The 27,555-nt window shown below is 47.8% G+C and overlaps 1 protein-coding gene across 1 annotated transcript; it reads right to left on the bottom strand.

The window, feature by feature from the left end:
• LOC133353256 (transcription factor E2F3-like) lies at nucleotides 1-25,562 on the bottom strand. Its single transcript, XM_061569356.1, has 7 exons — nucleotides 24,972-25,562; nucleotides 14,538-14,646; nucleotides 12,128-12,347; nucleotides 11,462-11,611; nucleotides 10,832-10,946; nucleotides 8,734-8,926; nucleotides 1-7,421 (listed from the first exon to the last, which is right to left on the bottom strand). The coding sequence occupies exons 1-7, from the start codon at nucleotides 25,104-25,106 to the stop codon at nucleotides 7,081-7,083; spliced, it is 1,263 nt and encodes a 420-aa protein (XP_061425340.1). The 5' UTR covers nucleotides 25,107-25,562; the 3' UTR covers nucleotides 1-7,080.
• Between the last annotated feature and the right edge of the window lie 1,993 nt (nucleotides 25,563-27,555).

The following is a 27,555-nucleotide window of genomic DNA, read 5'->3' as shown; positions in this document are numbered from 1 at the left end:
TATTAAAACCACGCATTTTGCAAAAATGTTTTAAGAGGAACATATTTTTTTCAATATTAATATAATTGCTAAACACACCACACAAAGCAATCTGTACATATTCCCTTCCATAAATATTAACTCTGTAATTGTTTTACTATTTAGTCTTTACGTTGTGTTACACATTGGAAGTTCTGCTGCTTTTCTGTCACCTCGGTCCTTTTAGTTCTTTGCTGTATGTGGTGGTGGTGACACTGGGTCACGATTTTCTTGGCTCAGGTCAAACACCTCTGCCATTGGCGTACAAGGCACGTGTAAAGTACAAGACGTAGAATCAAACGTTGGATTGTTCTAGCCTCGCCAGATGACGACGACCTGGTATTGATATATACACCCAAAATAAACCTGTGGTCAAAAATGAAAACAACCAAACGAAGCCTTGAGAGGACAATTCGGGTGGCGACCCTCCCTCGGTCATGAAGCAACTTCCCTCAATGCTCTTGGGAGGAAAATTCGTTTTTAGAATGCGTCGAAGGCGAGGCGGAGTTTCGAGCAAAACAAAGTGCGACAAAGCGACTCACGATTTACTCCACGCGGTGGCACAGCCTTGCAGATGCCGGACGGAAGGTCCTCCACTAAGCACTCTGGAGAGCCCCTCCCCTTTATAGGGTGATTGGCCTACTCTTCCACACCGGCCAAACTTTACCCAACCAAACACGATCTTTTTGATCGACTGCGGTGTATCCATGCATGCTTCAGGGTGGAAAGAGACGTGGTGGACGGGTGGGTGTTAAGAAGCTCGCGTATCGTAACAACTGCTGTGCTGGGAGAACCGGCCAACTCTGAATTGCAAGTTCTCTACACCAGGGTAGCATCCCTGCTATTTAATATATTATGTTGCCTTTGGTTGGAAAAAAATAATGAGGTGGTTATCAAAAGCATTCTGTGAACATCATGCAGCAATGCGGAGGCGTTTCCAAACATCACCTACGATTCCATTCAAACATTCCACACACTGAGGACCTGTTCATCAGTCTGCATGGAATGGTTGACCCACATAAGGCATAAGTAGTCGTCTTTGTGAAGCCCCTGCTGTAGTAAAGGTGGACGGTTTTAAACACGAGTTTTAACTTAACATGACACGCGCAAATACCTGTGTAAAATAGTAACCGTATCAGAGGCGGCACACTGACAGTTGTTGGATTGGTAGCACGAGATTACATTGGTTGTATTACATTTATAACGTAACCGATTCGTGTTTAACCACTAGTGCTGGTCCACTGTATTTAAACCTATGTCCAACTGCTTGGCGTTTTCCTTACAAAATCCTTCAAAGATGCGCTGCGTGGACCTGTTTTTGTGCACATGTTGTATATATATATATAAATATATATTTGCGGCGTTGTGAGAACGAGTGATTATTTGCAAACATCATGGGAACATTTTAAGAAAAGCACCAATATGATTAAAATGTTCCACATGGACTCAGCTAAACCACCATTAACAATGAACTGGGATTCACAAAATTGTCCAAAACTTGAACTCCCACATATGATGATGATGTGACTTCAAAGAGCTGTCATGTGCGGCTAAGTCACCTTTGAAAAATAGTAAACAGCGGAATGGGCTTTATCTTGAAAAGCAAATAAAAACCCAACATGTCACGTGATAATATACGAGCGTGTTTCAAGGTTAACCTGCACTTTTTGATCAAGATATTCCTAAAAGAATAACATACCGCTGCAGGAGGTTGTGTGGAGCGTTAGTGGTATCGTCTAGAAAGTCACGTGTGAAATTTAGCATTTCCAATGCGGTGGCAAATGTGCCAATTGCTGTACGATGGGAAGTGCTGCTGATGTACAATATCACGGCGGTCTAAATGTACAGGTTAAAGTTCCGTAATGCGTGTATCACACACACACACACGTGTGCTTTAGTGGTGCTAAAAGTTTGGAAGTGCAAAAGTCGGTCAACAAGTGGTGAGGAACTGAAAGCAGTCGTCTTGAAAAGGGCTGCATACGTGCCAGAAACGATCTTAAATCTCTGGCATCGCAACAACGGAATGGACAAAAGGGGTATTTGTAACGGCAGAAATTCTTGAATTCAATTTAGAATTTTCGATAACTATAAATGAAAGATAACGTTGAGAAACCCTCAGTGCATGATGTATTTTAGAGAATGGGTGGAGAATGACAGAGGGTGGGATAAGGTACTCATTACACACACCAATGCCATTATTCCTTAATGCAGAAAGCCCTACCAGTAATGCACTTGTTTAATTACGTCGATTAGCACACGAAGACGGGGCGGGCTTCTGAAGAGAGCCCAACAGGATGGCTTGAAACACCGTATTTACAAACACGTTCTCAAATATATTTTTCCCAAAAGCTCCATATGCGCGTACTGCATGAAGTACGAATCCTAAATGAAATTGAGCAAAACGTCTCATTAAAACGCGGGGCTTAGAAATGCAAACACGGTGAAGGCAAATCTGCTAATATATTTTTTGCTTTTCTTCTGAAGAGGCGAGCACATTTTTTTTTGTTGACACGTGACCGACCACGATAAAACCACAATGCACCACATGCACAGTACTGGGCAATACAACGGGAGGGGGGGAATGCAAATCCACAGCACAGCAACTGTTAATAAATAAACTCATGGAGGGAAAAAAACACGAGCTCATGGTAAAGGTTTACCATCAATTCATGCTTGTTCAATGAAACTTTAGGGCAATGCAATTATTACCACTCCCGATAGGTTTTCGGGTTTCACTGCGTGTTGTTCGGCAAGATGCCCAATGTTTCAATGCAAGTTCTGGGAACTGCTTTTAAGAACTGAATATCATGTGCAGCGAAACGTCGGACATCGTCAAAGAACCCAAAAACAACATCGAAGACCTGACCTATACACGGCACAGCCACGAAAACCCGCTGCAATGTGGCGTGTCCACTATCGTTCTCCTGTTTCTCTAGTGTTGCATTATGGTCCCTCCAGCTCACGACGACTTATTTCAGGTCTCCACCACGCAGTGTAAAACTAATCTTATTTACATTCTGTACTGCGATACTGTTCTCTTTTTTAGACCGACGGCTATATCTGGCAAGCACGGTGGAGTTATCAATTTTGGAAGCGTCCCCATAGCGTGTTTTCCGATCCACCCCCTGGTCACACCTTAAGCTCTCATCACCGCTCTCCCCTCGCCCAAATATTTCCCAGCACCACTGTGCAATCGGGCGTCTCGCTCGGCGAGGTGATCCGGCTTGGTTAAGAACGAGGCTAAGTGTAAAACAGATTACGAGGATGTTATATAAACAGGGCATGCTCCAGCATTGGTGAGAGCCTGAAGCTTTTGGATGGAGGGGGGGCGGAAAGGCAGTGGGTGTGGCGATGACTCCCCTTCGGGACACATTGTACAATCCACTGCTGGATGAGGGCCAACTCACGCATTGCAGGTCAGGGGTGGGACTGTTGATACTCTATAAATTTGAGGCTCAGGGAGACAAGACTATTTTGCATCAATCCTGGGGAGGGGGCTCCCAAGCCCGATCGGTCATGGAGGTTGTTTGACCATACGTCGTCATGCTGGTCAATTCGGGTTGGCGAAGACTAGACATTAAAGAATACAAGTACGAGACAGCAACAGATGTTGCTGCAATGCCCCCCCTCGTCGACCAGCGGTGCACAATGATCACTTATTCAAGTGCCATCGAGGAAAACGACTCGGCTTGGCTTATTCAGACCCGATAAGAATTCGGGGCATTGCAGGTGATTGGGTTATAGGCAGGTCTCACGTGAAACGCGAGTTGAAAGGTATGTGGCGAGCGCTGCCCCCCGCCCCCCACACATCGGTAGTGGCCAGTGGGGGGACTTCTATAACACTGACTATTTACAACAATGCACTGTATGACAAGGGGTGTGTGTGTGTGGGAGGGGGGGACTTTTTCCTTACCGAGGGCCAAATAGGAGTTTCAAATACCTTTGGCAGGTCACGTTAAACAGACACACACGAAGCGCAAGTCTCTTCTGTCACCGCAAACAGGCCCTTTGCGGCGACAGAAGTTACACTTAAATTAGAAACACGCCGGTTGCCAGACTGGAAGTGTGCAGCGGAAGAGAAGAGAGAAATATCTGCGGGCCCTTTTGAAGTGGTAGAACCATTGTGCGGTCGAGGGCCCATCTGTAAGTGTCGCGGACGAGCCGAGCGTCACTCCGACCACCCTTGTTTAGGCCGAATGCGAGCGAGCGATGCACCATCCTCCACGAGTGACATTCGGAAACCAACGCTGTACACGGCGAGGAATTCCATTCGAGGTGTAGGCAGAAAAGGGAACAGCACCTGGGAGTATAAGCCGTACTGGAAACGGAATTGGCTCTCAGGCAGGCGACCAATGGCCAATGGACAGCTTGCGTATCAGTAATTTAATAACTTCTGACAAGCGATTCTTTTCAATCATGATCACTCCCCATTTCCCATTCACTGCAGTGAGCAAGTTGCATTGAGAAGCGATGTCGTTTTCAATTAAGACAATGAATGTACAGTTTACAATTGTTATACACTGGCATATCACCTCTGTTAAAGAAGCTATGTTCAAAGTTGTGAATCCGAGCAAATGTTGATATTTTCATGTGAGAGCCTCTAATACAGGACATTCCCCAGCACCAATTTAGCACCTTGATATTCCATTTTGTCACCGTACAAATTCCGAGGTGCTGTGCCAATTATCCTGAGAGGTGTCGATAATTAGCAGCTTGGACGACTCAGCACGCATTCCTCCACAAGTCTGGTCCAATGCAAGTGAAATACTGTTCGTGGAATTATTAAATCACAGCAAACTGTACAAACAATTTACATTGCAACGACAAAATTATACACTTTCATATTGCTTATTGTAAATTATATATGCATTGTGTATATTTCCCAAAAATATCAAACGGCAGAAAAACACAAGTCTTATTATTGTTATACTAACTCTTCGCAAATTAATTTACAAAGCAGCTGATAATGCCACGTCCCATTTCAACCACCACACGCCAAACGTTATTGAAGAAATCCTTGGGCCCCCCCTCCCCTGCACCGTCAAAAAAGCGATTGTTCATTTCCTCGTGATGGACACCTGCACGGCAGTGTCGACATCAACAACAATTATTATTATTGCGTGTGAATTGGTGAACGTGGCCGTACGTTTGCGGCGGTGGGGGTTGCAATTGTGGCCGCCCCGCTCCCAAGGCGCCAGGGAACCACGGCCATCGAACGCTAAACTCTAGCGGCTGACCAAAGCCCTCCCCTTCACCACCTCCGACAGCCACGTCTGTGTGCACAGCCCACAGACCGAGGCATCGGATTGATTTTCTTCCCAGTCACTTGCAGAATGTCACTCCCGTCTCCCCGCCGCACACCCCCCCTCCACATCGAGAGCAATTCTTATCCTCGGGTTTCCTCTCCCTTGATCCATTTCATTCGCCCATTCTCGTGGCCGTCAAGGCGCGAGTGCACTTTATTTCCCCCTCGTCGGCGAGTACTGGACCCAAAATCCCGTGCCCGTTCGGCGATGCGCGTGTTCCTCTGCTGCGCCTCTCAAAGAGACGACTTGAGCGTGCGTTCACGTCATCTGCGTCCATAAACTTTATTTTTTTTGTCATCCAGCACGATCGATGTGACCACGGCCGAGGTGGAACGTACCGGGGCTGTCACGCGTTACAGCACAATCGGAAACCGGACAACAGCATGCGTTGACACAAAAGTTAATTTATCGCTCGTGAGCCGAGCTCACGTTTATACACGTGACCATAGCCCCCCCCCCTCCCCGCCCACAAAAACCTCTAATAATTGGCGCTCGCTGAACAAATGATCAGTCGTACCACTCTACTCGGAGCACCAGTCAATATTCATCAAATTTGAGTTCGTGGCAACGAGACTCGTGGTCGATAATTCTAAAAGCAAAAACGGGCAGTGGCGTTTGTTATTTTCAAATATCTTGAATATGTTTTGTCTCAAAAAGTGTACAAATCAACGAGGACACGTATAAGGGTGCCCTCAGTGCATCCTGACCAATCACCTGCCCCATTCCCAGCAAAACACGAATAAATCAGACCCCCCAAATATAGACAAATGCTATACATGACAATTTAAGATCTTACGATGGCCAAACATCGCCTTTCCATGCATACCGAGGCATTTAGAGTATCCCACCTTTAAGCATTCAGCACTAAACCCCCACCCTCGCTGTAAACACAAGTGTAAAAGAGCACACATTATTAATATTCACGTAAACTACGTGCCGTGGTGCAAGTAATGCCCACCAAACGAGCTTAAACCGAAATCATTAAATAATTTCATTTTTAAACAACATGCTTTTAAAATAATTGCTCACACATAACATTTAAAATGCATCTCTTACGAAGTGGGAAAATAACAAAAATTGGTCGAAAGGATAAGTGTACAGTCAGGGCTTGAATTCAGCTGGGTCCATCCAGGTAGGTGACCCGGAAAATATTCCTGGCACCCAGCACTACCAAGTCCAGTAAACGTCTCGCTATGGCTGTGGTTACTCGTCACGTGTCTACTACAGTCTAGCAGCGACCCAGAAAATAGGCTCCGGGTACGGTTGGACATGACTAGCTGCTGCCAAGTTCGATAGCAAGTCGGGCAGAACACAACGGCAGCAGCCCAAGCAACACCAGCCACCAACTTCGCACACCACCCAAACTCTCCGCAGACTCCGCATCAACCAACACCAGCGCGGCAACCGGTTATAAAAGGATATAAACACGAAATTTCATGTGTTGAAACCTTTAACCCGTTCGACGACGGATATGACGGTTGACAGATGACAACACGATCGTCTGCTCTGGAGACGATCACGAGATTTTGCGTGCAAGTCGAGGCCGGGCGATGACATCGGGGGCGCAGCTTTAGCAAAAAGTTTCTCAACGTCTCCGCTGGCACACACTCGGCTCACGAGCTCCCAACACTCTTTGCCACTGCCGGCGGCACGAGCCGTCGGGGGGGGGGGTTTCCTTCTGCCGTCTGGCGTGGGGGGGGCAGCACCTCGCGACCAAACCAGGGCCGCCGCCGCCGCTCCCTCTCCCCCCACCTTCCTACACAAGCAGCGAGCCGAGGTCGGTGCCAATGTCGAAGAGGTCACTGATGCCCTCGCTCTCCGCCAGGCTCCACAGGTAGTCGTCGGGACCGAGCGGCGGTGACAGGGCGACCAAGGGCAGCTCCCCATTGGTCTCCGTCTCCCAGGGCAGCTGGTCCTCAGTCTGCATGAGCAGGCTGCGTCGCGGCGTGCCGAGCGGAGACGGGCCGCCAGGCGTCGCTCCGTTCTCTTCGACGTTCACCGGCACGGCCAAGCAGTTGACCGATGCGCCGTCGAGGCTTAAAACGTCGTTGCTGCCGCACGCCATGAGGGCCAATGCCAGGTCTCTCCTCACCGAGTCTGTAGAACCAGGCACCACGCGGAACACTTAGGAGGTACATTCATTATAGCTATAGGTTAGAGTCGACTGCTACGGCTATGGGCAATCGTTAAGTTTACAGTCACTTTCAGGGGCACGTGTTAAGATGTGTTATGTTCAGAGTAAGTTAAAGGTTAGCATCAGTTTTTGCTACCCATGGAGAGTTATAGGTAAAGTAAGTTACATTTAGGGGCATGTTATATTTGTATAATGTAGCTAGATTTAGAGCAATAGACATAGCCATGGTTGATACATGTGTATATATAGTTAATAAAACATCCAAAATGCCAAGCGACCAGCAGCAAACAGCACTATCAAAGTTGTAATTGATAAGAGTTAAAACACGTTTCTTGAAGTGAAGCTAGGTTATTATAAAATCTTGGAAAGAGAGACGATGGGAGGAGGGGATTCTAAAGTTTAGCGGTGCGAAGGAAGAAACAGACAAAAGTGTTGTGATCTGCAGCGTGGCGAGTGGATGAGCGAGTTGGTCAGAGTATGACCTGCAATGTGGTGAGTGGGTTGGTTGGTGAGAGTATGACCTGCAGTGTGGTGAGTGGGTTGGTTGGTGAGAGTAGGACCTGCAGTGTGGCGAGTGGGTTGGTTGGTGAGAGTATGACCTGTAGGGTGGTGAGTGGGCGAGTGAGTTGGTTGGTGTGACCTGCAGTGCGGTGAGTTGGTTGGTGAGAGTATGATCTGCAGTGTGGCGAGTGGGTGAGTGAGTTGGTTGGTGAGAATATGACCCGCACTATGGTGAGTGGATGAGTGAGTTGATTTTTAAGTGTGACCTGCAGCGTGGCGAGTGGATGAGCGAATTGGTTGGTCAAAGTATGAGCTGCAGTGTGGTGAGTGGGTTGGTTGGTGAGAGTATGAGCTGCAGCATGGCGAGTGGATGAGTGAGTTTGGTGAAAGTATGAGCTGCAGTGTGGTGAGTGGGTTGGTGAGAATGTGACCTGCAGAGTTGTTGTGGTTGAACAGTGTGGATAAGACAAAACAATCGGTCCAGCAGAATGAATCCTCAACATAGGCAGAGGAATCAACAAGTCAAGTTCACAGGTTGGTAGTAGCGACAGATAAATGATAAGGAGGCAGCTGACCACTGGTGAGCACGTGGTTTTTGAGTGATTTATGTTGAAATATGTTTAAGTATAGCGATGGAGAAATCGGGTGTTCCGCCCCAGATATGACGACAGCTTTTCAACTTCGGCCAAATCTGCGCAGCATGTACTAGTGATTATTGGTTGATGCCATCTTTGCAGTCATTAGGCACACGTGGATAAAGGTGAAGACCCCCACCTCTGCTGGTGGCGTCCGGCGACCTTCCCCGCGCCTCGCCGGAGGTTCCCTGCTGATCCGGAGTGCACGGCGTTAGCTCAGAGCTGGCGCCGCCACCGCCGCTCGTGCCACTCATGGGGCTGTCGGGCGCCTCGTCGGGGCACAGGTACACCTCGATGGGGCCCCGCTTGCTCAGGAGGTGCATCCGCAGGTTCTGCGGAAGCGGAGGCAGAACGCGAGACACGGATAAACTTCAACGATTGGACATGGGCGAATTGTTTCCTGCGCCTACGATTTGCATGGTTGGATACGTACGGTGCGAAGGAACGTCAACATACATCGGTCACGTGAGAATTGTTTCCGTCCCAAATCCGTTGGTGGTTTAAATGATCGAAATCGACAAAGCTGAGATTGGGAATGGCTTCTGTTGCTAGAAATAACGATGGTGAGAGAGCACGTCTCCACGCTCGACTCCCCTTCTGGCGAGTATTTTGTTACTTCCTTTGGGCATTCTCAGTGTAGCTGAGATTGCCCGTTGAGACGCACAACTGAGGGTACAAAATAATCAAGTGAGACAAACTATTAAGATTGGCAAGAAAAGTTAAATATTTTTTGTTGCATAAAAGTTGCATTACGTGCAGATGTCTCGTCGGTGAAACAAAAATACTGCAATTTTTTCAAAAGGAAACAGCCATGGATCAATTGTCTGAAAAAATTAATAAAACATCACCATCAAACCACTGCTCGATGAAGGCAGTGGATTCTCACGGCTCTACGATGCAAAAGTCATTAATTTCAAGTGCTATTGTGCCGGGCATTTGTAGACTACGAAAAGGAAATTGATGGCCATCCAAGCTTTCACAAACAGAAGCCTCTCTTATATATATATAAAAATGTAAGATTTGTAAACTGAGATTACATGAAGAGATCTAAAAATTACAAAAGACTTAAACAAGGACTACAGTACAGCACTGCATTAAAATGTTAATCGGTGACTATTTTATTTATTTTATTTTTACAACAACAAAAAAACTCCCTGCTGCAATACTCCGTGTGCCGAGGGTTCATGCACACATGGCGGGGGAGGCTGAGACCGTGGCCAGCTCCGCCACGTGCCACCTCGGAGTGACTTTCCTCCGCGAAAAAATCTACTCGGGATGCACGGGGCAGCAATGCCAGCGACCGAGTGAGGGAGCGGAGGAGAGGGCTGAAGGGGAGAGGGTGGGCGGGTTAATGTTGGCCACCACTCAACAGCCAGCAAGTAATCTTGATTTGAAGCTTTCGTGACTGCAGGAATCCATACTCTTTGGTTCTTTCGGTAAAGTCACGTAGGTAGAAATAAAATAAATCACGACGTTTCGGGCGCAACACAAGCGTCTATCATCAGTACAAGTCCAGCCCTTTTGCTATGCACTGCTGGATTAGAGGTTCATGGGGGGTTATCTGACCAAACAGCATCACGGCTTGTCAATGCACATTGGTGTCATATTTGCCAAGTAATTTTTGCTCTTTCTCCCTTGTAGACAAATTAACTCAACTTAACAGCAACAAAATTCATGGAAAAAGTTTCATGTGCCTCCCCAGTTACAGACGGAGGTAATAACGCATTAACCCTTTCAACATTTGGTGGAAAGTGTGAACATTTTCCGAAAGAAACGCTACAACACAGATAAGTGGAAAGAGACAACGAAATGTAGAAGGGCCGCTTCATCACAGAACCACGGTGCAAACAGTCTAGGCTCGGGCCGGAACGTTTGTCGTCTGCGTGTCGAAACTACATGACTAAACGAATTTGACTTTACCAGGTAAGACCCACTGAGCTATACAGCTCTTTTTTCAGAAGCGATCATGCCACAAATGAAAGCTCAACAAAGTGGCTTATCATGTGGAAATGTATAGCAGATGAATACTATAAACGCATGTTTATAACTGTGGAGGGATAGCCGGGAGGATTCGGGTAAAAAATCCAGGCGACGACAGGGAGACACAAATGCCAACTCCAAATATACAGCAGGCGTCGGGGGGAATCAAACCCACGACTAACCTACTGCATACCAGGCGAGGAAGTTAACATCTCGCCTCCACTGCCCTACACCCACAACCCGTCCCCTTTGGCTACCTCTGCGGGATCCTGCACTTCCAAGCGCGTCTCCGGTGGCGCCTTGACGGCAATGACCGTCTGCTCGCGCAGGCTGCTCACGCCGCGGATGTCGTGGTACGTCACGTACGCCAGCGTGAGGCCCCGGCACGGAGGGGGGCAGTGTCAAGGGTAACAGCGATTATGTAACGCTCACAATCAATCGCAGTAATCCCCTATCACTTACGCAAACCCATCCCAATTGAATGCCGACCGCAAAAAACGTCAACGCTAAAACAGACGATCAGCCATCTCCTAGTCGGTTAGTCGGAGTGAGCGTGACTCCATATGTAGGTCAGTCTGAGAGTTGTTCCGAGCATTGATCATAGTGGATCATCATTGAGAGTCACCGTACCTAACCTCGCCCACCACTTCCCCAGCCCCTTCCCTAACTTGTTAAAAAACAAACACGAACGGCATCACTTTCAAAGGCATCACTTTCAACCCTACTTGCAAAGTATTCTAAAGTAATCTCCATTCTGCCATTCTGACGGCACGGAGCTCCCCCCCCCCACCATCCCCACCTCGTGGAGGTGCCACAGCGCTCCGAGGCCAAAATGTGGGGCAATGTGGGCACACAAGAGAGTGGCGGCAGAGTGCAGGGAAGGATATCTCTGGTTGTGCGAGTCCTCTGTCAGTTGCTTGAGAGTGGCCGTGCAGCTCCCGATGAGGTCGTCGAGGGCGCGCTCCTTGCGACTCAGCTCGGACACCTCCTGGGGCAGCCCTCGGGCCTGGGTGCCAGTGTCCAGGGGCGACTGCCCGCTGAGTAGTAACAAGACACAAAAAAAGGTCCCCAATGGAGCCGTGACAACATTGTTGGGAGAAAGTGCTGTTAGGAAGCAACTGTTGAGGCCGGCAGGCACACAAGAGGGTGGGGGGTCAGCACCACCCTCGGCAAGCTTTGTCTCTCCAATGCTGATAACTACACGCGGCACTAAATGTTTACACATTTAAGGCTGAATCGACTTACGGGAGGCCCTGTACCGGTTCAGTTATTCATCACCGATGTTGGCCGTGAGCCGGAATCGAAATTAGGTCATTGCGTTAGTAGTGCAGTGCCCCTAACCACTCCACTACCGCACCCTCACACACGCGTGTGGTCAGGCACATATACACACGGACCCAAGCACGCATACGCAAACTCACGCACAAGACACACGAAAAACATATGCACACACCATCACAAAGGAACAAAAACAAACAAGCAGAAGCCCTCACTCCGACCGGATCACCCCCCCATCTGATCTCCGATTCAGCAGCCCGGATGGGACTACTTACACCCACTGAATGTGGTTCTTGGACTTCTTGCGGATGAGGTGAATGCCCTCCAGGACATTGGTGATGTCGTAGATGCGCCGCTTCTGCACGGCCAGCGTCTCGGCGGCGCGGTTCAGGTCAACGACGCCGTCCGATGATTGGTTCATGAGTCCCAGGAACTTCTTGGTGAGGAGCCCGAGCGAGGTGTCGTAGCGGGAACGCTCCGACGGCGACTTGGGAGCTTCCGTGATGAAACACGCACGCGCACACACACGCACACATACACCACCTCGACATCAGCAATCATCCTCTTCATCCCAAAAAAACATGAACGGCATTTGGGAGGAAACTGGAGTAACCAGAGAAAACCTTCACATAGGAGGAGACGATACTCAATGGTCCCCACCTATCTGTTGTTCATCTTCTTGGCTATTTCATAGCCGCTTGGGTTTGGGATTTAAAAAAAAAAATCTACTTTGTCTCCCACTTACTCTGTGACCTACAAACACGAAGAAGAAGCACCCCTAAGAGGATGACCACCATGGAGATGAAGCAATGAGATTTGCTAATACGTAGAAGCTTGGAGGCTTTGCGTTGTGGAACCGCGAGGGTTGACGACAATTCGTGGAGGCTTTTATCAAGCAGTGGATAGACCATGGCTGATGAAGATGATCAATGCCCTGCGTTTCACTTCTTAATTTTCCCCTGAACAGGGCACAATCAGGGTACTTCCCTTTCTGTTTGTGTGTGCCTGTGTATACACACGTGGGCGTGTATGTGTGTGTGTATAAAAAGCAGCCATCTCCTGCTTATTTCCTTTGTTTTCATGTTTGTACGAGCACCGAGCCAAAACACGCTGGGTGGTTGCAACCGCTTTGTTGAACGTTTGCCATGAAAATGTCACTAATATGCCCAAGGGGTCAATATCTTCCCGCAACTTTCTCATTCCTGCTACTGCTAAACATTGCGCACGACTTGCTCTCGGCAGAGCTTGAGAATTACCGGCGCTCAGCAATCCACTGCTGGGGAGAGGCCAGGAGTCGAACTCAGGTCGCCGTGCGAGCCGCGGGGGGGGGGGGGTGTTATTTGAGCATACTTCAGACAATGGTCAGTGCGGGTTGAAGTGGATAAGGTGGCATAAATGTAGGGGCATAGATGTAGAATACGACGATGGAATTGGTTGAACTGCCCGCTTCTGCCCACCGCATAGCCCCACAGGCAGCACCTTCTAACACCGGTATCCAGCCCATGGGCCGTAAGGTTTCCCCCACCCGTGTGTTGTACTTTGTGCCGAGGGTCGTGCGCACGTAGCGTGGAGGCCATGGACCGAGGCCGTCTCCGCCACGCGCCACCTCGGAGTTGCTCTCCTCCGCGATAAATCTACTCGGGACGCACGGGGCAGCATTGCCAGCGACCAAGTGAGGGAGCGGAGGAGTGGCCCTATGGCAACCTGCTTGTGCATGCCAGTCGCCCATCCGAGCACTATGCAGGCACAACCTTGCATAGGTTACCAATTCTGACACAAGAGCAGGCACATGCCGGCTAGGAGAACCAGCAGGTCTCTGCTGGTGTAAGAAGATTGACTGGCAGAGAGGTCAGAGAACTTAGCTGGCACCGCTAAAATTCTAGGGTGGATCCCAGGCAGCCGTTTGTGATTAAACTGGGTTTTAATGCGTAGCAAGTTGATCATATCAACCCCGTCACCAATGACGACATTGGGATAAATTCCAGCCCGGAGAATTAAATGATCTGGCAGCATGCACCTAAAATTGCTCTCATTTACAGAGTGAGTGGGAAAGTGCTGCCCTCTACTGTGTCGACCAGAGGTCACTTAAAGGAATCTCGGAGGAAGCTCTATACTATCTGTTAAATGCTATATTGCATACAGCATCTAGATGTGGTTGCATATCCATCCCATATAAAATCCACGTGCGCCAGTTTCCTCCCATGTGCTACTCAATAATGGAATTGGCCAATAAAGAATGCTCACTATATAATCACCACTGATGTTGGCAAGGGACACGAGTCAAACTCATGTCGACGGGTCCAGTAGAGTTCCAATCACTACCCATGCCACCCGAAAGAGAGACAAGAAAGTATCTCCGTAGTCTTTACAGGCTTTTGGGGCAAGTGCCCTTCGCGAGCACCTATGAAGGCCGGCACGGCACGCGAGGGGGGTGGTGGCTAGGCTAGCACCTTGCCCGGCCGCCTTTGTCTACCCAGCGATGTTCACACTCTGGACAAGGAACTCATTTAAGGCAAAGCCGACCCAGGGAGGCCTTGGACTGATTCAGATGTTGGTTGGAGATTGTTGACCGAGTGGAAATTGAAGTTGGGTCTTTGGTTTTGTAGCAATGCGCTAACTACTGCTCCCTACACAGTGCCACACGCGCGCGCACACACAGGTCGCGTGGTATCCCCGTGCACTCACTGCGGGGGCTGTGCGGGCGATAAGGCGTGCGTCCCTTCCCCCTGGGCGTGTGGAACTCCCCGCTCAGGTACTGGTGGTCAGGAACTTCCAACTCCAACTTTCTCTTCGCCTGCATCACAATTCACACGCAAAGACAAATACACAAACATGCGTCAATTAAGACAAACCTTCCACATTCATAGCTCAGACTACTGGGGCAAGTGCTCCAATATAAAGCATCGTACTCAAGATTATAAATGTTGTGGCTTGGCTCTCCAACACACCGGTGTGCTGTACTAGTGACGAATTGGCCACGTTCTGTTGACGTGACAACCCTTACTAGTTGGCTGTGTCAGGTGGTGGCGGGTTTAACAACAACATTTTTATTTACGCGATATAACCCAAAAAAAACTCTATTATGGATAAAGCATCTTTTACATATATTCAAGCACATACAAAAAGTACAAACATACGTGCACACGCATGCAACTGCACAACAAGCCATTTGCCACCAAGTGACATCACCAGTGTTTGCGCCAAGCTAGGTGCCCTCTTTATACAAAATGAAGATACGCACACATAAGAGGGGGTGAGGAAGAAGTAAGGAATGAAACAAGGAGGGTGGAGAAAGCCAAAGGTGGCATCACGGTGTGGTAGCGCAGCGACAAGATTTCTGCAGAGTTTTGTGGTTCAAGCCCTGTGGCCATCCTGGTTAATACTGAACGATGCATTAATAAAAATATATACACACGCCGTCATCTTCACAGTTGACGTTAAAGATCCTGTGCCGTTATAAAAAAAAGTAGGCCACGAATGCCAGCATCACGGGTAAAAACTGCATACCGACGTCGCCCATACTAGCAGACGAAACCCGTCGGACAAACAGCGCCTTTGTGATAGCCTCCTCGCGCTATAAGAATGGTGCGAATACCAAACGTGCTAAATTACTATTATTACTATAAAGGGGGGCAGGTTTTCAAGGTTTGCTGTGGGTTTGGGGGGGGGCACTCGGCATGGGAAGGAAAATGCAGCGGCCGACCACCCCGGTGGGGGGGGGGGGGGGTTCTTCAATTACGCAACGGACGAGTCACACAGCGGCTTTAGGGCAGTGTCAACCCGCTGGCTTTTCGCTGGTGCCTCGACTGCTGCACATCTTTTACCCATTACAGACGCGCACGAGATGTAACATTGCCGAGGATTGTACTCTGGTTGGCTTGCAAAAAATATATAAAATGAGTCGACGTCGAATGGAAATTGTTGATGAAGTCGCCGTTGCTCATTTTGTTGGCGCTCCTGAATATTTTACTCCATGGCCCTTTGTCAAAGCACTGTTAGATGATGGCCGCTAGCCTTTGCATGCCATGTGAGTTGTGGGGGTTGTTTGACCATACTTCACCAATGCTGGTCTGTGCAGGGTTGGTAAGTGGGGGGGGGGGGCAAACCAATTCAGATATAATTCGGCACTTAAGTGAACCACGAGCAGATATCAAACTCAGGTTTTCGGGTTCAATGCACGACGCACTAAACATTACGCTACCGCTAATCCTATCCCTCACACTTAATATAATAATGGCGATAGAAGTTTGGTATATTTCTTATTATCACCACCGGCATAATCATCGTCACCGTTGGCATCATCATCCTCAAAGTTCCACGTATTGCCTTCCTTCAGAATGGCGCACCAGAGAAATTCCTCCGTGCACAGCCATGTGGAGCGTTCAGGAAATGGTTCAATTTATGGATGAAGTAACCGCACAGGCATCGCAAGCCAGGAAAAAAAAAAAATCTAACGCAAATCGTAACCACAACTGAAACTTTCAATGACACATTCAAAACAAAAGCTGCAGCACCATCGCCACCAATAACAAAAATTTACAACCTTCATTAACCTCGGTCGGAAACATGCACGCATAACTTAAATCAACGGGGGGCAACGCCTGACAAAAGTGAGCGAGCAACGGCACCAGCTCGCGAGTGAGAAGGCGGGCGGCCCAAACTCCATGCAGGAACTCCTCAGCGTCTGAGGGACCAGACAGGAAACAGATGGTGCCTGCGTGAGCATGCGAGCGCACGATTGACCATCAGGGTCGACCAGCTCTCGCTCGCGCCGAACAGCACCAGTCGACGCTAGATAAGCAGGAGAAAAAACGGTTCGCGATGCTGGCGCAAGTTCGTTTCTGCAGTGCAAGCAATCAAGTTTATTAATAAGCTCGCGAAAATACAATCGCGCGAGAAAACGTTCCTCGTTTTTTCCTTATCAGATATTGCCTTTGGGAATGGCCCTGCTGGTGGACTACTTTGCAATTCAGCTTTATTTTTATACTGATACCCATGACAAGGATCAATTAAATGTTTTCCTTCCAGACTTGTTTATGCAAGTGAGCCATCCCCAAGCAATCATGGGACATTTGGCTTAGTAGAGGAGACTTAGGGCAAATTGCTGCTAGCGAGCGCATATTAAGACTACCACAGAATGGTGTGGACAGCACTAGGACTGGTCACTTTTGTTTTCGTACGAGTGCTGATGTGTACACACCATACTAGGTACTCGTAGGTAGGCCCAAGACGGGCTCAAATGCCAATTCCGACTGATGTTGAAAGTTAAATGTTTGAGAATCTAACCTTGGCCCTTGGGATCACGATGCATGCAGTGCACTAACAATTGGACCACGACTCCCACTATATGTAATTACATGTAAAAAAAAGACAAATCCCCCGTAAAGCCTTCAGACTGTGTGGTGAGAATCACGCCTGGCCACCTTTGTCTCCCCAGCCCTGATGTTCTTTTAAAAATACACGAGGTACTGTACTCATTTTAAGCCTGAGTAGACCTCGGGGAGGTCAAACAACGATGCATATATTACTCCCCTGATGTTGGAAGCGAGTGAGATTCAACTCGGGTCTCTCGGTTCAAAGTGCGGTGCACGCTCGTCACGCGCTTCTGAGTTGGTAGACGTCTCCGATGCTTACAAACGGAGTGGTGTTGTCAGAGGCGAGAAGCAATTGAGCAATAATTTTGGGCGACTACATTGAGATAACAATAGCAACGTTCAGCACATCGTACAGCGAATGTGATGATGACGATACAATTCAGGCGGATTTTTAGAAAACGTGGTTCAATGTCAGTGGGAAAAAAAAGCCACTTGCCCAATCCTGCCAGCCGCAAATGATTGCCAAGTCCAAAGCAATTCCGCAGGTGAGCACTCCTTCTTTTACAAGTGAAAGTGAGCAAATATTTATTTATGTAAATATTTATTGTTTTATCTGATTCCATGGAACCAAATAACTGTGAGTCCAGCAACCGTTTGCTGTTTTCATTTGAAATAAAAAAAAACTGAAGACCATTAAATATAGCTTAAAGCTTCATCGACAAATAAACACATTCCTGCGGAGGGAGCTGGTAGGAACGTTGGGTTGCTCGGTCAATGGCCAAGGTCAACGGCGGCGTGGTGTATTCCGCAAATATGCCCGACTGAGGGCGGGCACAAGCCGGCGTGAGTAGGTTAAACGTTGAGTTTTATAAGGGCACCACGGGGTGACCAGCCCCTCCCCTCCCAGCCCCTCCCCACCCAGCCCCTCCCCACCCAGCCCCTCCCCACCCAGCCCCTCCCCACCCAGCCCCTCCCTGCACGATGGACGGACACAATAATCCCCTGTGGGCTAGTGTAACCAGAGGTTCCTACCAGTACAATTTATTTTAAGGATTCCATCCATACATCTTGTTCTATTAATTTGTTCCAAAACATGTCATTTTAGAATGTGAGCACTTGAGATTGTTTTCTTCCACCGTTTTCTTTTCTGGTTTTACACGACCAGGATGATTAAGGTATTTTTCCTTGCTAATACTTTTCCAGTATAATTACCTGCAAATTAGCCAGTTTTCAAAACAATGACTACCCCTGCATTCCAATCCAACTGAAGGGCACAACTTAAATGTCCGTGGACAGTTGAAACAACCTTGAAACACTGGTAAAATGAAAATTGTATACTGCAAGATAAAAATATCTAAAAACCCATACAAATAAATAATATACCAGGCTTGAATACAAACGGTTTCAATTTAATTCAAGCAAAACTAAATATTTGTCATGGCACAATTGGAAGAAAATAATTTTCCATCCTAACGTTACTCCACTGCTCATGGCTTCTCAAGACCGTATCGGTCTTGTTTGACCATACTTCACCCATATTGGTTAGTACAGGCTGGTGAAGAGGGGGGGGGGCAGGAGCAGTTTTAGGTATCACTCACCATTGGCAGTGGAAAATCCACATTTCTACGGCAGGAAAAAGTTGCTATAAAAGGGACAACCGGTTTTGACTTTCCACAGTATTGGTAGGCCTCATAACAAGTTAAATCACGGATGAAATGAATTCACTCACCCCTGCACGAAACAATGGCTAAGACTCTTTATTCCATAGTCCAGACCCTCGGGAGAAATGTCGACAGGCAAACTACACCCTCACTGTCAGCAGCTGTGGGGGGGCAAGCACAGTGGCCCATTGACTCTTGTCTTGACAGGGCAACACCTGCTAGCATCAACTCCGACCCCCCTCGAGTGACAGCACAACACCTGCTTGGGCACCCGCGGTCAGATTCCATCGAGTGGCGACAGTCAAACTCACCCAGGGAGATTCAACCACTGGTTCTCACTCGATGGGATGGGGAAGCGCGCACTCAACAAGCGCGTGCACACACAGGCGTGCTTGGGACGCTCGTTCGATCGCAGCTGCCCGGGTTAAGAAGCGTCCGAACGCCGCATTTTACCGGGCGACGCTGTAAGGGCTGGTGACACCAAAGCCACACATGAACGATTTTAAACAAGAGCGATAACGGCATGGCTGCTATTTTTGTATCACTCCAACTCTTAAGTTGAGGAGCAGGCTTTCGCATTTCGGCAAAAAAGGCGTCTTTCGACCGATTTTGCCTTTTTAAAAGTGGCACTTTGCATTTTGTCAAGGGCCACTCTCCAACACCAAAAATCTGGTGGAGATAAAAAGGCCTTTCATAAAGATGGGTGGCAGGCTCCAAATGCTTTTTTTTTACCCTACCATGTTAAATCCGGGTGTTGATATTTTTTACTAATGCCCAAAAAATTCTGCAAAAGTAAGAAGTAAACATTAAGGCAAGTTCCATATACATGGGTAGCCTTGTTTTTCTGTACAGGAAATTAACTCCAGGATACACGTGCCTACCCCAACATGACCGATGAAGGTTTTGAAACAACTCGCAGAAGGATGCTTGCAGGAAAAATTACGAAATATTGAATATGAATGCCAAGTGTCGATTATTCAGTTAGTACTTTAGGTTACAACTATTTCACTCGGGACATAGCCTGATATCGTGACATCTCAGAAACTATGTAGAGGCTTGAGCCTGCTTGAGCCTGCATAGTGCTTGGGTGAGCAACCAACACGCATAAAACAGGTGTGGTAGGCTGCTGGTGGGCTACATTATCAGCAGAGGCAAAATACATTGTTGTACTGTACTTTTCTCCCGTCTATGCTCCTCACCATAACCAAGTGTGGTGAAGTATGCTCATATGACCCCCACGATATAGAGAGACAATGGGGGTTATTTGAATGCGAGGCATCATCCCATTCAGTCCATAATCATTACAGGTCATTAGGAAAGTAATGACCCACCAATTTATAGATTGAAATCAATTAAAAAAATGTTTAGATCAGTAGATGTTATATGGTGGTTAGCCCACTATGCGATCATGATCTTGGCATTGTCAGTTCAATTTCGGGTCACGGCTAACATCAGTGGCCAGTGCTATATGAAGAAGTCCTGAGTGGCTCTCCTTTACCAACTAGCACTGACCTGCATGAATTATGACCAAACAACTCCCATGACAGATACAGCATGAGGTCTTCATCCAGCAATGGATGGACAAAGGTCTATAATTTATCATTATATTTTGCATGCGATTGGTTCAGGTAACCCATGTAACAGTGCTACATGCACAATGGCAAAAGAAAAGGATATGTTCCTGAAGTCAAACAGAACTGTAAATCGTGACAATTCATCAAATCACAAGGGAGGCAAATCATGACATGCCAAGCACTAACATCCATGGAATCAAACCGTCAGATTGCCACCTGTCGTGTAATAGCTTGGAGACAAATTTAAGTCGAAATAAAAGTTTGAAATTCAATTGGCTTACTCCAACCTAAATATGTCCAACCAAATGTTCGGTTTGTTACTTGGATGGCCATCCAAGTGACAGCCAAATGACAAAACTAAATTTGTTAAAAGCCACAACTCCCCCTCCCAGTCTCTCACTCACACTTCCCTTTTTAATATGCCTCCACCCCAAAAATCACACTGCATTCGGATTAAAGCGATACAATACCACGAATAAGGGTGCGCAGCATCGTCTTAGGCAAAGGACCTTTTAAAGTATTTCCATAACTTCTGAAATGCGGCGGCACGATGCCCACACCTCATAATTTAATTCCCACGTGCGGTTAATTTTACTTCTCTTTTGGTGACGCCATTTTATGCAACGCTGCCTGTGGCCACAGGTCACACATAACGCACTCTTCCGAGCCCCTCCCAAAACGCACTGTAAACGCAAACCAGTTGAAAACAATATTCCCCCGTAGCCAAAATCCACCTAAGCGCGTCTGTTTAAATCGTTTGTCAAAATTTGATTGGATAGGTTATGTTTTATGTGTCAAGAGTTCACCTGAAAAGCCTGTGGGCTCATGATAATGAGCCACAGAGAAAAAGTTCAATGCAGCATTTTACAAACTGAACTTTCAAATGCCATGGACGATGACTGTCGTCAATCCCTAAATAACTTGCACTTAGAATTAAATCAGAAATTGTGGACAAAGTGCACAATTATCTATAATTGCATTTGTCAAACAACACAAGACAATAAGTGTATACGCATTACATGGTTGCAGGTTGCCAAAACACCAGGGCATGGCCACATACAATAACATTTTAATATTTTAGTATTTTACTTTTTTAAGAATTGTATTTTCTAAAGACCTTCTCCTAGCATGAATGGAGTGCAATGTAAGCCCCTATCTCAAGGAATTTTGGAAATGCAAGATAATTTTTGTTTGGTTCTTTTGAAAAATCAACAACCACTGAATAGCTCCCGCACCGGGAATTGTTTGCTTCATATCTACAGATCATCTCCCTGTGATGAAACTTGGAATGGCTCAATGGTGCATACATTCACTGTCTCTATGGGACCAAGACCATCACGCTAGGGCATGATGACCACGTCCAACAGGCGCCACCTTCTGAGCACCGGCAAGCCGTGTGGTTTCATTGTAATGGATGCTCATCAGCATGGCCTAGCCCAAGGGAACCCTCAGCTCATTGCCAACACAGCAGACAAAAGCCCACGCATCTTGTCACGGCCCTCTTTGAAGTTGAGCTAATCATGTGGCGGGAGAGGACATTCCACTAATGAGTTTATTACTGCTCCCACCAAGGAACTGGGCTGGAACGGGTGGCACAATGGCTATCGCACTGAGCCCAGTGACCCAAATTCAATTAATGGCAACGGCTAACATCAGTGGCGAGTCATATCAGAACTGGCACTGCCACCCTACACACGACCCCCCCCCCCCCCTTTCTCCACCCCACACTGACCAGCGTGGCCAAGTATGGTCAAACAATCTCCATGGCCGACACACTGGGAGGACTTCATCCAGCAGTAGATTGACAAAAGGCTTGTCCATCAATACATCAGCACGGGGCATCACAGCCGGTTGACCCTACGTTTCCAGTGACAGACACTGAACACAAGGAACCTAAAGACCCAAGCACTCAGTAGGTCACTCATTCTCCTCTTCTGAGTCCACTGCCTATAACTCGCTTCTCCCAGCCACTCATGCTATCAACTCCCTGCTGTTGTTCAAGTCCAAGCTCCAAAGCTTCCTTTTTACCAATGTCGATCACTGACTGCCTCTGTTTAGAAAATAAATGCGCTCACTGTTTCTGTACAGCGCCTCAAGATGCGGTCGCATTTAGATGCCATAAATACAAGCTCTATTGTATGGACTCGCACAGAGACCAATAGACTCGCATGGGGACTCAGACTTGCATATAAACTTATGACAGACTGCCTTGGCTCTAGAAAATATGCTCAGTTTTTGTACAGAATTTTGAGATGTGGTCGCTTTTAGACCCTGCTGTATGAAATCCCTGTTATACAATATCGTATTGTGCTGTTGTTAAAAGACCATTTTACACCCAGGCCAATTACTACACACAAATGCATCAACCTCCTGTGGATTTTATGAGCTAGACCCGGCTCGGAAACTGCTCAAAACTGTGATGTGAATACGCAAAATTGAGTGTGCATTGTACTACTGTCAAGTACAAGCTCACACCACGGCCCGAAGCGAGCGGCAGCTCCACAACCACGCAAAATGCGCCTGCAACCTTACTCTTGACGAGTGAAGCCATAAGCATTCCTCTCCATCCCATCCCCACCCCCACAGAGCCCTGTTCTCCATTCTTCTGGAGGCCTAGGCTCATCAACTGGCAGGCGAGTGGGTTGGGTGGATGGGCTGGCTGGCTGGGGGAGCCGTCGACGGGAAGATATTCGCACAAGCTTAATCGAAAGCTACATTGAAAGCTTGTGGCCAAAAGTGACGGCAGACTCTGGTGGGGCCCACTTACACGTGGGCAATGGGGTGGGCTACCCCCCCTTTGTGAGTAAGCCCACCAGCTTGCCCTGCCAGGGGACGAAGATTCTACTTGGACTCGGTCCCGGTCAACATTCCTGGAAAGCCAAAAGGGCACTTGACAGCCACATCCAAGAAAACAACACTAAATATATATACCATACAATACATTGACCAAATCACAAGGAATGTGCCCGATCCAGTCGGATCTCAGAAACCAAGCAGGTCTGAGTCTGGATAGTGCACGGATGAATAACAATCCATCCGTCCACTACAGGTCATAGGTTGCCCACCCAAGCAGGATCAGCGTGGTGAAGTATGGTCAAACAACCCAAACCAATGACACGGCGTGGGGAGGGGCCCTCATCCAGCAGTGGTTTGACAAAAGTGGATGTGCAGATAAGACGATCATAAAATATCCAACGCTAAAGCAGCCACTCAACATTCTAGTTTGTGTAGGCAAGTGCTTGACTTCTGACGTGCATCTGTCCCCACACAAAGTCTCAGTGGATTCACAAAACGACAACAGTAGGTTAGGTTGTCAACACGTGTGTATTTTGTATTCCAATGAACGGCGTGAAACCATCTCACACAAAACGACCCAAAAGGCCGTGGGGGACACATCAAAAAGAGAGGTCTCCATTCAAACCCAGCCCTAACTGCCTAAACTTCCAAGTGTCATTAATAATCCTGGATTTATTAAAGATGTACAAAAAAATGTACATCGCGAATCAACTGAGATTATAACCCACGACAAACAATAAGAACAAATGTTGAGCACCACGCAGCCCGAGTGTGCGTGTGGTGCTGTGTGTTTAAGCTGGCTTCGGGAGCGGCCTAGGGCCTCCATCACGAACAAAAGCAGACAGCGAGGCCGGGGCTCAAACAGCAACCCCGCAACCGCACACTCAGAAACTTTTAGAACTCCACAATAATACAGAGCCGTGTAAACACTACAAACATTTAAGGTTGTGGGGGGGCAAGTTGACCCTCCACCCACCCCGCTCCCCCAATACCACAATTATTACGAAGCGAACCAGCGTGCCCCCCCCCCCCCCCACCAATATTAGCAACACAAGCAACATCTTATACACAAATAACTTATTTTTTTTTGGGGGGGGGGTGGTAACGATTAAAAGGTGCCCCCCATCACCCCCCACTCAGATCAACAATCCACGTCCACCACAACCCGTTTAGACGCCACGACACGGGATAGTACCCCCCACCAAACTTTAGCAGCCCTACAAAATGTTGCACATCATATATATTTTAACACTTTTGACATTTCAAGAAGGGGGGGGGGTGAGGGAGAGCTGTCGCAGCTGAAAACAAGAGAGGAAAGGGGGGCGATAGTCCGATATAATCGATCCTCCGCGCGCCCCCATCTCGCCTTATCGATAATGGACCTGGGTCCGGACTCGAACTGAACATCAAAGCTCTGCGGCCAGACGAGCCTCGTTCCGTCTCTCTCAGTCTCCCCCTGCCCGCTACTGTACGGAAAACGAGCAGCCATTTCGCGACGAGACAAGAGAAAGACGTGGGGGGGTGGGTGGGTAGCGGAATGGTGGTGGTGGTGATGGCGATGATGATGATGGTGGTGGTGGTGATGTTAGCGACGATGGCTTTGTGACAAAAGTTTGCGCGCAAAAGTTTCTCCAAAGTCGCCACGGCAGTCACACACACACACAACTTCCTCGCACTCCTCAGCAACATCCACGGACACGTCTCTCACAAGGCTTGTTGTTGTGTGTGTGGGGGGGGGGGGGTAGTTGCACCCCCACATTGTTGTTTTTTTACCGGTGGTCGTCCAAGACGTGGCCGTGTCGTCCTGCCGTGAGGGCCTTGCGGGGTCGCGTAGGCACTGGCCCCGACACCGTCCAGTTGACTCAGCTGGTAACTCGCGGCGGCGAACAGCTTTCTGTCAGCAGACATTATCACAATCTCTTGGTTGTTTGTTAAAGAAAAACAACCACCAGCAACACCGGAGCGCGAGTTCTTCTTGATGGTTGATCTCCGAGGTGATGGGCCTCGAGAACCCGGTCCGAAGGCGCGACTCCCGACCCGACCGGGGGCTGACGAAGAGACGGGGAGGGAACCCCGAAAAATGAAGCAATGGCTTCTTCTTCTTTTGTTGCCAAGGTCGCGCGTCCAACTTGCGGCGCTAATTTCGCACTCGGCGAGTAGCTCCCGACGCCAAATATCGCAGCCTAGAGTCGAACTTGGTTGTCGGCTTTCGAAAGGAGTCGGTTTCGTGAAGCTGTGCGGTCGCTGCGCCGAGGATGCCTCGGATTACGGTCGGGTGCGCTCGACGAGCGTTAGCCGCTTTTCTGCCTAAGATGGCTCCAGGAAGCGGACAATGAATGAAGGGAGAGAGCGGCGCTGCTGCATTTGAGCGCCAAAGCCCGAACGCGCGAAATTCGCATTTCCCGCGCAATGGAAGCCTCGCCCCTTCGTTCTCCCCTCCCTCGAAGCTCGGCAAGGACCACGCCTCCATTGTGTTGTTGCTGCTGCTGCTGCTGCCGCCGTGTCCACCCGCCCACTCCGCCCACTCCGCGAGCCTCCACGACGTCTCTGCCCGCGCGGATTCGTTTGTTGCGAGACGAGGCGAGGGCGTTGTGGGCCACTGTTGTAATTTATTGAGCAAAGTTTTATTTTTGTTTATTGAAAAATTTCGTGACTGCAGGGATTCATGTTTCTTGGTTCTTTCGGTAAAGTCACGTAGAAGGGAAATAATAAAAATATTTAAAAATATATTTTTTTAATTTAAAGCTTTCGTGACTGCAGGGATTCATATTTCTTGGTTCTTTCGGTAAAGTGACGTAGAAGGGAAATAATAAAATAATAAAAATATTAAAAAGAAAAATTATCACGACGTTTCGACTGCAACACAAGCAATCGTCATCAGGTGTGAAATCCACAGCAAGAAAATTTGAAAAAAGGTTTTATGTTATAGGCTTCCACCCTCTCCTGCTCCCCGCGAACGATAACCTGTGGGTGTTTTGTCGTCACGTCTTAATTTGCCGTTCTCTTAGCCTAGTGGATTCAAGTGTTTTTTTATTTGGTTTTCTGCCACGCGGTTAATGAGTGACAAGATACATCTGAACCAGTACGTGACCCTCCGCCACCAATCCACGCCGACCAGTGTGGTGAAGTATGGTCAAAACAATCCCAATGACTCGGGCATGACTGAGTCTGAAGACTCTTTCAGGAGGATTCTGCATTGGGATGTTTGGCCAGTTCCATTAATGTTTGGAATATGGGAACCAGCCAGAATACCCATATTAGTCAGAGTACCCCGGCAGATACGTGGGGTCCACATTAAAAGCCCCACACAGGTACAAGAACTCACTGATATTTTTACTGGCATAGTTTGGCCACTATCTCACCAATTGCAAATTATGGCTCCAGAAAGCTACCAACTCTCTCTTAGGTTTTCTATTCTCAGGTGATATGTGCTGATGAGAAGCTGCATGGATAGAATCCATGCTCCTGTCTGGTTGGGAATAGTTTCGATTCTTTTGCTTTCCAAGCACCAATTCACCGATCTATGCATGTCACATAAGACTGGGAAATCAGATGCAGTTTCTGTTTACTAGGTTCCCCAAACTGAAGCGACAAAGCACTAGTACTTTGGCCCCACGTCACATTGCGTGTCACACACAAACAAGTGTCACAAAAAATGGGCCATAGCTCCAGGCCCACACCCACTCCCTATGCTCACACGCACATACGCTTGCACATCCTGTCACGCTCATAGGCAAACACGCATTCGCCTTCTCCAAACTTAACCCTGAAACGTGTGCATGGAAACACAAAATGCGAATAAAAGTGAGCAAGCCCATTACAAGCACACATGTAAAATGTTTCATGAAGTATGTTTTAGAATACTTTTTGTAAGTATGTAGTTGCTAAACTTGTCCAAAAGCTATACAGATGTGTTCCTATGTGTAAGCTGTGGTCAGTTTTTATTGATGATTGGTTTAGAAACGGTGTTATTTTCATCAAAATAAGTCTTTAGACAGGCTAATATGTATAGCCTGTGTGGGCTTACCCGTGATGAATCGCACCTATAATTGTGCAGGAATCAGTATTTTGCAGCCCAGAGGGGCCAAGTAGCAGTTCTGTACTGTACTGCATCTTGCCATTCCATACTGCATGTTAGGGTGAAATACCTACTTTAGGTGACTTGGCGATTGGACCCTAAGCCACAACCATAATGACACCTGGGGCATATTGCAGCTATGAGATGTTCAGGGGCTCTCTATTCAGTGCTGGCTCAGCAGGACACTGGTAAGCCAGCATAGCTGTTTAAAGTTAACTACAAATTAAAATCGTTACATTATTGCTTGCTGATCGATTGGATAGTGATAATAAAAACAAA

This window comes from Lethenteron reissneri, chromosome 43, assembly GCF_015708825.2.
Source record: "Lethenteron reissneri isolate LAM-NWPU_2019-01 chromosome 43, ASM1570882v1, whole genome shotgun sequence".
Taxonomy (NCBI): domain Eukaryota; kingdom Metazoa; phylum Chordata; class Hyperoartia; order Petromyzontiformes; family Petromyzontidae; genus Lethenteron; species Lethenteron reissneri.
This window is presented reverse-complemented; position numbering and strand designations above follow the sequence as displayed.